The sequence below is a fragment of the Microcaecilia unicolor genome, chromosome 6 (assembly GCF_901765095.1).
Source record: "Microcaecilia unicolor chromosome 6, aMicUni1.1, whole genome shotgun sequence".
NCBI lineage: Eukaryota > Metazoa > Chordata > Amphibia > Gymnophiona > Siphonopidae > Microcaecilia > Microcaecilia unicolor.
The window spans coordinates 21,195,150-21,208,102 of record NC_044036.1 but is presented as its reverse complement, the minus strand read 5'-3'; the positions used below and the strand labels follow the sequence as shown (position 1 = coordinate 21,208,102).

At 45.0% G+C, this 12,953-nt stretch overlaps 1 protein-coding gene across 1 annotated transcript in view; it reads left to right on the top strand.

The window, feature by feature from the left end:
• Nucleotides 1-12,953, top strand: part of AGBL4 (ATP/GTP binding protein like 4) — a 2,274,308-nt gene that overhangs the window by 1,784,110 nt on the left and 477,245 nt on the right. Inside the window, exon 9 of the mRNA XM_030206027.1 lies at nucleotides 3,140-3,251. Coding sequence (XP_030061887.1) covers nucleotides 3,140-3,251 — 112 coding nt within the window. The remainder of the gene's footprint in view (nucleotides 1-3,139; nucleotides 3,252-12,953) is intronic.

Genomic DNA, 12,953 nt, shown 5'->3' with positions numbered 1-12,953 from the left:
TTTTCATATCATGGCACACGTTACATGGTGCTAAAATTGTCACGGCACATCCCTACACATAGTCCAGCATTTTACCTTCTTCCCCCCACCCGCATCTCCACACATGGTGCAGCATTTGACCTTCTTCACCTCCCACTCAAAATCCAGCATTTTACCTTTTCCCCCCTCACAAAGTCCAGCATTTATCTTCTCTTCCCCCTCCCTCACAAATAGTCTAGCGTTTACCTTTTCTTCCCCTTACAACCACAAAAATAGTCCAGCAGCTCCTGTCCCCTCTCCAGCTGGCGACCAGGGACCTCCCCTTGTCTTTACAAATTCCTCCCCCCCTTGTACCTTTTAAAAGTTTTATTGTCTCTAGCAATTGACAGCAGCAAGCAGCGATTTCATACAGCATGCACATGCCAGTCCCTGAGCCTTCTCTCTTACACTTCCTGTTGAAGTGTTGTGGAAACAGGAAGTTACATCCATGGCTGGCACGAGCAAGCTGAATGAATCGCTACTTCCTGCCACCAATTGAATGAGACAAAAAAAAGCTTAGTCCATTCTGGCACAAATTAAGCTGGCTCAACTCCCGCAGCACACATGCGGAGCAGCTGTGGCACATCAATGTACCATGGTACACTGGTTGAAAAACGCTGTTACGTCATGGTTGCACCTATCTGTTGGCAGTTGTGTGTATAAGTGATAGTATTCTGTAACTTATGCACACAACTGCAGGCCACGCCCCAGAACTGCCCATGTGAACGTCCCTTTTGCAGTTTCGCGCTATAGCATTTACAATAGTGCCTAACTGCAAATCGGTGCCAATTAACACTAATTAAGGACCATTATTGGTACTTAATGCCAATTAGCGCCTAATTTAACAATTAAATTAGGCACATAACTGGCAATATTCTATAACCTGCGTATACAATTTTGCCGCTAGTTGTGAAATTCTGTGTGAAAGTTTATAGAATGAGGGGGGAATGGCACAAGCTAACCTTACGTGGTTTTTCTGTCAGTACATAGATGTCCATTTCACCTTAAGGCCAGCTATTGGTCAGTGGTCTCTTTCATAAAATGTATGGGGATAGACGTAAGGCTCTCAATATGTATATTTTGGAAGAAAGACGGGAGAGAAGGGATATGACAGAGACATTTAAATACCTCAGTGGCATTAATGTACTGGAGGTGAGCCTTTTTCAAATGAAGGAAAATTCTGGAATGAGAGGGCAGAGGAAGAAGTTAATAGGGTATAGGCTCAGCAGTAACCTAAGGAAATACTTTTTCACGGAAAGGTTGATGGACGCATGGAATCGCCTCCCATAAAGACCTGAACGATCCATCCAGTCTGCCCAACAAGATAAACTCATTTTACATGGTATGTGATACTTTTTATGTATACCTGAGTTTGATTTGTCCTTGCCATTCTCAGGGCACAGACCATAGAAGTCTGCCCAGTACTGTTCTTGTACTAAGTTCTGAAGCTAACGTCGAAGCCCCTTAAAAGAATCCTGTAGAAGTCAATGTGATAACGTGAAGGAGGCTTAGTACACAGCTCAGTGCAGGTTCTGCATAAAATTTCCTGTATCATTGCGGAGAAGAGTTTAAGGCACAAGAAAACTGTGCATAGTCATCAGCACACTATTGTTTTAAAACCAATAATCATGAAGACACTGAATGCAGAGACGTGTGCATACAAACTGATGTCTTATTACCTGGTTTTCTAATGTTGATGATTTAGCATTTGGTCTGAGGTGGGTTAAACAGCTCATATTTCTGTGTCAAGCATTACTGAGGGTCTTATGGCAACATGAACTACCTTTTTCTTGTTTTATTGAAAGGGATAAGGTGACAACATAGTGAACAAAAACAGCAGAGGGTGAGAAGTTGAGGCGATTGCCCCTAGATGTGCACATCCGGAATTCCAAGCAAATATTCTGCGCACAAATATCATTGGCATGGTATCACACAACCCCACCGCAGCCCAGCGCACCGTCCACCACCCCACAGCCGCAAGACTCTCCCCCCCCCCCCCACCGACCCCACACCCAGCAATCACATTGCTGAATGTGGGGTTAAGGGACAGAACCCCGCAACCATGAAGTGGCGGACAATGCGCTGAACTGCAGAAAGTCACACGACACCGTGCCAACAACATCCACACACAGAACATTTATTTGGAACTCCAGACATTTGGGTTCTATCTGTCGTCATGTTTCTCTGTTTCTATTAATATCTAACATCCTAGTACTTTGGGTTCTATTTGTTGCTTTGTATAAGTAGGGAGGGGGTGTTGGGAGAGAAATGGCCTTTAATATTTTTTTGGAAGGGTTTGGGTGTAGGTGGTGATAATCGTACACCGCTTCGATGGTTTTTCCTGGACTTGTAAACGGTATTTGAAAATGTGAACTAAATAACTAAGTACTCCCAACTGGCATTCAAATAGGCATTCTCAACAGAAGGGCTAAATATGTCTTGAGAATGAAATGAAAACTGCTTCTGGACTGGGACAGGGCTTATTCTGCGAAGCTTGCACAGCTGCTGTTCTCTATTTATTTTTACAGATCAACAGACTTCAGCTTTCAGTGCAAACAACCTTGATCAAAAGAAGAAAAGTGACTCGCCCACACAGGGTCTTAGAAGATGGCTAATCTCTGGTTTATTTGATTTTAGCTTAATGACATCCCAATCCCAAATTAAAACTGTGTGTTCCCAAATACCTGATCTGTCTGCGTTTAGCCCTATTTGACTTTTAGACATTTGCCCAGTAAATGTAAATTCTAGGTTCGTAAATCTTTTGGCGATGCTGTTGGTAAAGGACAACCAGTGCCAGAATGAGTTAGTAGGGTTTACTTAGGTGCGTTTGAAGATTAAGCTAAAATAAGCAGCCTCATCATATTTAGCAGATAAATGAATTGCGGTCAATTCCCATGCAGTTTTGGAGCTTAGCAACGATTTCATTTTTATTTTTTTTAATTTTAGAAATAGGAAAAATTATTCCTCTGGGTTTTTTTTTTTCTTTTATCTTCCATTGGCTGAACATTCCCTTGGAAGCACCTGGAAAATCTAATACAGTAATATTGTATAGTAGGGTGTTGCCTGTGAATAGAATGTGAACTTTTTTTTTTAATCAATGGTGATTTCTGGCATTACCTAGGTGCTCTCTGATGGGATTCGATTTAAATCGACACTGGCAAGACCCATCTCCTTGGGCTCATCCCACGCTGTATGGAGTGAAACAACTAATCGTTGAAATGTACAATAATCCGGTGAGTTGAAACCACCTTCACTTTTCACTTCTGAATCACAGCCTTGCAGGTCACATCAGGGTGCTTGTTTGTTTAACAAGGCTGATTTCTCAGGAGAAAAGAAGCCAACGTACCAGTAGCGTAGCCAGAGTTTAATTTTTAGATGGGCCTGGAGGTGGACTGGGTGGGCACAGGCCTTGCATTTCCTCTCCACCCGCTACCACCACCCCCGTCCGCCGCATTTCCTCTCCATCTGCCCGCCGCCGCATTTCCTCTCCACCCACTACCACCCCCCCCCCCCCCCCGTGACAGCCCCCTGCACATGGTCAGTTCTGGTCATTTTTACTGACCTGAAGCGCTGTTCTCCCTCCAGCACCGGCGATTCCCATAGCCAGTCTTCTGCCAGCGCGCATCGTTGAAGCCTCTTCTCAGGTGCGTCCTGCCTACTCTGCAACTTCCTGTTTTCCGCAAAGGTGGGACGCAGGAAGTTGCAGAGTAGGCGGGACGTGCCTGAGAAGAGGCCCCGACGACGCGCGCTAGCAGAAGGCTAGCTATGAGAATCGCTGGTGCTTGAGGGAGAACGGCGCTTCAGGGCAGTAAAAGTGAGCAGACCACGTGGATGGGGAGAGCGGGCAGAAGGGGCTGGGCGGGCCTGGAGCAAAAGTGGCTGGGCCTGGGCCCGTCCAGGCCCACCCGTGGCTACGCCCCTGCAACATACTCTGAAGGTCATATTACTGTGTTAGTGAAGTGAACCCATCAGCTCAAAGGACAAAAGGAAAAAGTAAAATCTCTGAAGTTCACTGGAGATTAAGTATGGACTCAAACAGGTCTCTAACACCATTCTAAGCTATAGTGATTCTGATGGTTTCATGAACTGTGGGGAGATGGTATGACTAGGTTGATAGTACCAATGTGTCTGATAGATCTGGGAGATGGAATGTAGATTGTTTAAAAATAATATATTTGATGTACAGTGAGATGTGCACTTGAGACTATTCAGTCCATCTATTAGATGTTTCCAGACTGGTATTAATGTAGTTACTGTAATAAGTGATATGAAGAAAATGCATTCATTGCTCAAGAAGACAGCAAAGTACAATTCAAAGATATTTTGCATAATAAGCTGCACTATTGACAGAAGGAAAATTCTGGAACAAGGGCGCATACGATGAAGTTAAGAGGGAATAGGCTTAGGAGTAATCTAAGAAAGTATTATTTCACGGCAAGGGTGGTGGAAGCGTGGAATGGCCTCCCAGTGGAAGCTGTGGAGTCGAGGACTATGTCAGAATTTAAAAAGGAATGGGATAAGCATGTGGGATCGCTTAGGAAAAGGAAGAGTTAGGGGTTACAGAGGATGGGCAGACTGGATGGGCCATTTGGCCTTTATCTGCTGGAGTGGAGGAGTAGCCTAGTGGTCAGTGCAACAGACTTTTGATCCTGGGGAACAATTACCACTGCAGCTCCTTGTGACTCTGGGCAAGTCACTTAACCCTCCATTGTCCCAGGTACAAATAAGTACCTGTATATACTAGGTAAACTGCTTTGAATGTGGGTTGTAAAAACCACAGACAGGCGGTATGTCAAGTCCCAGTTCCCTTTCCCTATTTTAGATTCTACATAGAATGTTGAAACTATTTGTAGATTCTACTTGGAATGTTGCTACTATTCAGATTCTGTTGCTACTATTTGAGATTCTACATGGAATGCTAATGTTGCTATTCCACTAGCAACATTCCATGTAGAAGCCCGCCCTTGCAGATCAGCAACGCGGCCGCGCAGGCTTCTGTTTCTGTGAGTCTGATGACAGACTCACAGAAACAGAAGCCTGCGCGGCCGCGTTGCTGATATGCAAGGGCGGGCTTCTACATGGAATATTGCTAGTGGAGGAGTAGCCTAGTGGTTAGTGCAGCGGACTTTGATCCCGGGGAACTGAGTTAGCTTCCCACTACAGCTCCTTGTGACTCTGGGCAAGTCATTTAACCCTCCATTGCCCCTGATACAAAATAAGTACCTGTATATACTATATAAACTGCTTTGAATATAGTTGCAAAAACCACAGAAAGGCAGTATATTAAGTCCCATTCCCTTTCTCCTTTCCCTATGTTTCTACATATTGGACTCAGTTCTGTAAATGGCACCCAAATTTGGGTACCGATAAACATTATTTATAGAATAGCGCTTAGCAACCAGGATCTGTGCCCAGATTTAGTCGTGAGAACTTACAATAGCTAAAACTGGTATAAAGTAGGTCACCAGAACTCTGTAACAGTGTGCGCAAATTTCAGAAATGCTCCTGATCTGTCTATGGCTGCACCCATGGCTGTAAAATGTATGCACGGATCCTGGCGCCAAAAGATGTGCATGTAAATTATAATTAATGCCAATTAGCATTGATAATTGATTATTAGCGTCCAATTGTTGGTGATAATTGTATGCATAAATTTCAATCAATTCCAATTAGTGCTGATAATTGCTTGTTAACATCCAATTAACAGTACTAGTTAACCAATTAAGTTATGTGCATTGTTATACAATACACTTCGGATTTTCAGGTGCCATATATAGAATCTAGGGGATAATTTTGAGTGTCATATATAGAATTAGGTTGATTATGTTGTTACATTTCATTCCTAGGTGATATAACATTTATTTTTATTTGTAATAGCCTGAGTTGGAGCAGGGGTTAATTCTATAAAATAGGCTTTAACATTCATGTGCTAATTATGCACCTAACTATTTAGAATAATGGCATATACATATGCATCTATATGCCAAAAAGCTGTTTGAGAGCTATTCTGTAAATGATAAAATATACCTTATATAGAGTGTTTTATTTTATATATAGACACATAAGAGTCTGGGCAGATCAAGGGCAGGACTCACATGTGCATACATTGCAGAATATTATGTATTTTTAAAGCTTATAACCCACTATTTACAAAGTTCAAATAAGTTATGCACATATCTCTGGCATATAGGTGCATGTATATCTGGGTATGCTAGTATTCCATAAAGAAAAGTAGGTACCTATTTTCCTTTATAGCATAGGTGCCACATAGGTGCCCGCTGAGTGCCTAAATATAGGCACACTGCCATAACGTTACCCCCAAGGTGTCTACAACAGTCTTTTCCTATCCTTTTGCATAAATGTCAGCATAATTATAGACAGGGTAAGAGACTGGGTTGTAACTTAGTGTGAGAGAGTCTATAGGAAATTACCATTCCCCCTTAACAGCACTCTCTCACAGACATGGAGCCACTTGGGCCACAGAGCAAGGAAGGGATGACTCAGCAGGAGCAGAGCAGGGAGGGTGTGGACAAGGCAAGGAGGTTTGATAACAGGAGACGGCATGGTATCAGAAGGCTGAAGCTGGTCTCCACCCACTCCATCCAAGGAAGTTTTGATTCTTCCCATTCAGTTGCCGCCATCTTGGCACATCCAAAACAATGAAATTGATAGGACAACAAGCTCCGCCTACTGGCTTCAGCCCATATAATGGGCCAGAGGAGCTCGTGCCATTTGCTGTTATCAAACCTCCTTGGGTCAAGGCAGGATAAAACCCCTCAGTATAGATCAGTCAGGGAGGCCCAAAATTTAGAGGCTGTACTCAGGTAGGCCAAGTTTATCTTGGAACCCTGCTGAAACTGTATCATTGGAACTAAAGACCAAGCCTGTGCTGAATACTGGAAGAAAGTACTTTGACTCTGGGACTCTAGTCCAGGGACAAGCTGTTTGTGCTGCCCTGTGTGAGCCAGAGTAGTGCATGCCATGGCCTTGCCAGAGCAGGCCGTGGGAGAGAAAGTTATAGATATAGATCATGTATAGAATGTTTGTACGTTTGGGAAGCTTGCCAGGTGCCCTTGGCCTGGATTGGCCGCTGTCGTGGACAGGATGCTGGGCTCGATGGACCCTTGGTCTTTTCCCAGTGTGGCATTACTTATGTACTTATGTCCTCTACTTGGCTCACTTTTATTACATACAGTGATTTAACCTATTGTGATGTCATAGTGGCTCATTCCACCAATAAGAGCCAACCTCATTAGTGATGTCACAATGGCTTGATTGTATAGAATGTTTGTACGTTTGGGAAGCTTGCCAGGTGCCCTTGGCCTGGATTGGCCGCTGTCGTGGACAAGATGCTGGGCTCGATGGACCCTTGGTCTTTTCCCAGTATGGCATTACTTATGTACTTATCAGAAGCAAAGCCAGGATGAGCCAGGTTGATGGCGTGGGGGGGAGCGAGAGCAGACGTCCGCCGGCGCACATTTTCAGTGCAACAGGACAAAATAAAATAGGTGCTGGAGCCGGCAGAGCTCCGGTTGAGGTAGTGGCTGCCCCCCCTGGCGCCCCACCTAGCTACGCCGCTGATATATATATATACTAGCCGTTGAGCCCGTAAAAACGGGCTGGTATTGAGGTTTTCCTCCCCCTGCGAAGTCGCCACCGCTCCCCTCCCCCCCGCGAAGTCGCCACCGCTCCCCCCCCCTCGAAGTCGCCGCCGCCGCCACCCCTCCACCTGGCCCGGGCCCTCTCTTCACTTCTGAACTTACGCAGCAACGCACATCAGCTGAGCTGCCCCTTCCTTCTCTGCCTGTGTGTGTCCCGCCCTCGCTGACGTTACGTCACAGGAGGGCGGGGCCACAGGCAAAGAAGGAAGGGCTCACTGCAGCTCAGCTGATGTGCGTTGCTGCATTCGGCGAAAGGATGTGTAAGTTCAGAAGGGAAGCGAGGGCCCGGGCCGGGTGGAGGGGTGGCGGCGGCGGCGACTCCGAGTGGGGGGGGGAGCGGTAGCAACCTCGGCGGCGCAGTTTCCTTCTCTGTCCCGCCCCCCCCCCCCCCCGTCATCACGTATTGACGTGGGGGCGGGACAGAGAGGGAAGTCTCTACTGCGCATTTGCGAGTGAGTCGGTCACTCGCCATTTATATGTTTGATATATATATATATATGGAAGATGGACTTTGAATGTATTTTCTCCTGACCTGTGAAGGGAACAGATCATCCTCTTCCTTGCACATACATTGTTTGGTTTTTTTTATTTCATTTTTAATATTAATAATAAGCTGGTCTTAAATCCCGCTCACAGTTCCAAGTGGGTTACACAACAACAAGAGACCAGAATCAGTTATCTGGGAAGAAAATAAAACTTCTGTATGGCTGTGTTTTCACGGTGTCAGGCTCTGCCCTCACTCATGCTGCAATTGTTAGGTTGTAAGCTCTCTCAGGTTATGGAAATACTGTACTTAAATATAACTTATCTTGAACTACTACTGAAAAAGCTGAATGGGCTAAATCCAAAGGTTCTGTTTTTCAAGTGATAGGATTGGCAAAATGCATCCAGTGCCTTCTTACTGCACAGTCTGTGTTCTTTCATGCACAGAACAACAATAGATCACTGTGTGAAACCAGAAGATTTGCTTCTTCAAATGAGGTTTGCATTGCATTAACAAACGGGACCTCTCTGGGGAAAAGGTAACTAAAGGTGCAGATCCAAAATGTCGAGGATGGCCACAGACTCACAGAAACAGAAGCCTGCGCAGCCTTCTACATGGAATGTTGCTAGTGGAATAGCAACATTCCATGTAGAATCTCCAATAGTAGCAACATTCCATGTAGAATCCCCAATAGTATCTATTTTATTTTTGTTACATTTGTACCCCGCGCTTTCCCACTCATGGCAGGCTCAATGCGGCTTACATGGGGCAATGGAGGTTTAAGTGACTTGCGCAGAGTCTCAAGGAGCTGCCTGTGCCTGAAGTGGGAATCAAACTCAGTTCCTCAGTTCCCCAGGACCAAAGTCCACCACCCTTACCACTAGGCCACTTCTCCACTGTTGCTACTATTTGAGATTCTACGTGGAATGTTGCTATTCCACTAGCAACATTCCATGTAGAAGTCGGCCCTTGCAGATCACCAATGTGGCCGCGCAGGCTTCTGCTTCTGTGAGTCTGACGTCCTGCAGGACGTCAGACTCACAGAAACAGAAGCCTGCGCAGCCTTCTACATGGAATGTTGCTAGTGGAATAGCAACATTCCATGCAGAATCTCCAATAGTAGCAACATTCCATGTAGAATCTCCAATAGTATCTATTTTATTTTTGTTACATTTGTACCCTGCGCTTTCCCACTCATGGCAGGCTCAATGCGGCTTACATGTGGCAATGGAGGGTTAACTGACTTGCCCAGAGTCACAAGGAGCTGCCTGTGCCTGAAGTGGGAATCGAACTTTCCCCAGGACCAAAGTCCACCACCCTAACCACTGACAGACTCACAGAAACAGAAGCCTGCGCAGCCTTGTACATGGAATGTTGCTAGTGGAATAGCAACATTCCATGTAGAATCTCCAATAGTAGCAACATTCCATGTAGAATCTCCAATAGTATCTATTTTATTTTTGTTACATTTGTACCCTGCGCTTTCCCACTCATGGCAGGCTCAATGCGGCTTACATGTGGCAATGGAGGGTTAAGTGACTTGCCCAGAGTCACAAGGAGCTGCCTGTGCCTGAAGTGGGAATCGAACTTTCCCCAGGACCAAAGTCCACCACCCTAACCACTGACAGACTCACAGAAACAGAAGCCTGCGCAGCCTTCTACATGGAATGTTGCTAGTGGAATAGCAACATTCCGTGTAAAATCTCCAATAGTATCTTTTTTTTTTTTGTTACATTTGAACTCTGCGCTTTCCCACTCATGGCAGGCTCAATGTGGCTTACGGGTTAAGTGACTTGCCCAGAGTCACAAGGAGCTGCCTGTGCCTGAAGTGGGAATCAAACTCAGTTCCCCAGGACCAAAGCCCACCACCCTAACCACTAGGCCACTCCTCCACTTCTATGAAATGCATAGAAAGACGTCAAAAAAAAATAGGGTTTGAAAATAAAGGTTTGGATGTTTTGCCCAAAAACAAAGGTCCATCTGCTGCTTTGTGTCGCTCTTTTTCTGTTTCGAAAATGAGCCCCTTAATTTGCCTATTATAAATTTTCCTCAAGCTCCTACTATATTGGAGACGTTTCATAAATATCTAATTGAAATTTTGCGATTTAAAAAGATGATGACTTCTCTTGTTATTACGTTCCACCTTTTAAGAAGCTTATGCTGTGCAAGACCTTCCTCACTCATTCCTCTGCAATGGGCCTTCTAAACTTAATTGACTATTTAAAAAAAATCTGAGTCAAAGGTGGTTTCATTAACAACACTGATAGTTAATTTAGTTTTTCAGTCAGACTGCAATCAGGTATTGTGGAATTTCTTTCAACAGTAAGATGTGTGGTGAATGAACCATAAGATTAAATGCTTCCTGACGTTGCAAAGGCCGTGCTAAAGAGGTCTGCTGAACCTGGTGTCCTACAGATAGAGATTCTTTTTCCCTTAAATTCCAATATAAGTCTGAAGTATCCATCTGTAAAATGTGTTTTTATTGAACTCTCCCAATTGGCAGTATTCTTTATTCAAATGTAATATTTACTTAATGTAAAAATATATATTTTTATTAAAGAGCAAGACATACATCAACATGAAACAGCCAAACATCCGAATTACAAAACCCTTCCCTGTTCCATCCCCAACCCCAAACTAAGGTTAAAAAAAAAAATCCTGCAAGGAATACTACTACTACTACTACTTAGCATTTCTATAGCGCTGCCAGGGTTACGCAGCGCTGTACAAGTTTAGACAAGGGGAAGGACAGTCCCTGCTCAAGAGAGCTTACAATCTAAAGGTAATAAGCTATGTAGTCAGTGTATGTATCGGGAATGGGGAAGGTGGTTAGGCGCCAAAAGCAAGAGAGAAGAGATGGGCCTTGAGTAAGGACTTGAAAATGGGCAGGGAGGGCGCACGTCGTATGGGCTCAGGAAGTCTGTTCCAGGCATAAGGTGAGGCGAGGCAGAAGGGGCGGAGTCTGGAGTTAGTGGTGGTGGAGAAGGGTACAGATAGGAGTGATTTGTCCTGAGAGCGGAGGTTACGGGTGGGAACATACGGGGAGAGGAGGGTAGAGAGGTAATGGGGGGCTTCAGATTCAGTGCACTTGAAGGTCAATAGGAGAAGCTTGAACTGTATACGGTAGCGGATCGGGAGCCAGTGGAGCGACTTGAGGAGAGGGGTGATATGAGAGTATCGGTTCACGCGGTAGATAAGACATGCGGCAAAATTTTGGACAGCTTGAAGGGGGGATAGATGGCTAAGCGGGAGGCCAGCGAGAAGAAGGTTGCAATAGTCAAGACGAGAGGTAACGAGCGAGTGGACGAGGGTTCGGGTGGTTTGTTCAGAGAGGAATGGGCAAATTTTGCTAATATTATAGAGGAAGAAGCGACAGGTCTTAGCTGTCTGCTGGATATGGGCAGAGAAGGAGAGGGAGGAGTCGAAAATGACTCCGAGATTGCGGGCTGAGGAGACGGGGAGGATGAGGGCGTTGTCAACAGAGACGGAGAGTGGGGGAAGAGGAGAAGAGGGTTTGGGTGGGAAGACAAGGAGCTCAGTCTTTGCCATGTTCAGTTTCAGAATATACATACATGTCCATATACACTGTCTCCAGTCCCATGTTACAGATAAATAGAACTCCCACATAGATAAGAATTAAGATCACAGCTATGAGCCAAGATCCCCAAACCAAAAAGAGATTCCTACCTCTCAGGGAGTCTAGGTCTGATATTTCACAGTGCTCAACAGAAGCTTAGTGAATCAATGCTGACCTCCATCTAGCAACTGACGGAGGCACAGGCTGAAGCTAGCATTGCAAGATACATTTGATCCCCAGCAACACTTATCGTTTCACAAATTCTAAACATTCTTTTGGTTTGGGGGATACCACGTCATACACTGCAAATCAAATGAGGGGTCGCGGGATCCACCATACACCCCACATGGAGTACACCTGTGTGGCTATTCAAGTCCAGAAACGATGAATTTGGGGACAGCACCAGAACATGTGAGCCTGAGGTTGATAATATTTAGAGCACAAATCTGAGGTACTAAAAAGTAAGCCTGAAATGCCCGGGAGGGTGAAATATATAAGCGCTTCACCAGTTTATATTGCATCTCCTAATTCAAACGTTTTTGGTCAAAGATCGATACAAAGTGAGGCTTTTAAGAAGATGGCCTGGTGTCACTGTAACTGTTGAGTCCTTAGACCACCACTGCGCCGGTGGGGTCAAGTCAAATGCAGGTAAAAGTCCAACTATTTGTGGTGAAACCATCGGGGAATCCGCTGTTGGGCCTCCAAGCTGCAAGCCTCCAATAACAATTCATGCCATTCTGCTGTAAGTGCTGAGGCAGGCAAGGCAGAGACATAATGGCACAATTGAAGATAAGAAAAAAATATCATTGGAATCCAAATGGTATTCCACGCGCAGGTCTGTAAATGGACATGGGGTACTCTGCTCTGTATCCACTTGAAAAAGAAAGGACAGAACCTGACGATGGCAGGCTAGGAAACGGGCCCCCGACATCCCAGGAATAAAATGTCCATTTCCATGAAAAGACAACAAAGGAGAGCATTCCAGGGCACTCTTCAATGTTTTAAAAATAGGGTACGTATGCCAGACCATGCAACACAAAATTAAAATGTAAAGGATGGGACAACGCTGTGTAAGAAAAATGAGATACTGACCGAAACCAATCATTTATGTGTCACATGCCACAGGCCAATAAGAACAGATGTACCGATAACAGCCCCAACCCCCCACTGTCTTGAGGAAGATATACCCTATTGAGGGACAAAGATAAGCGTT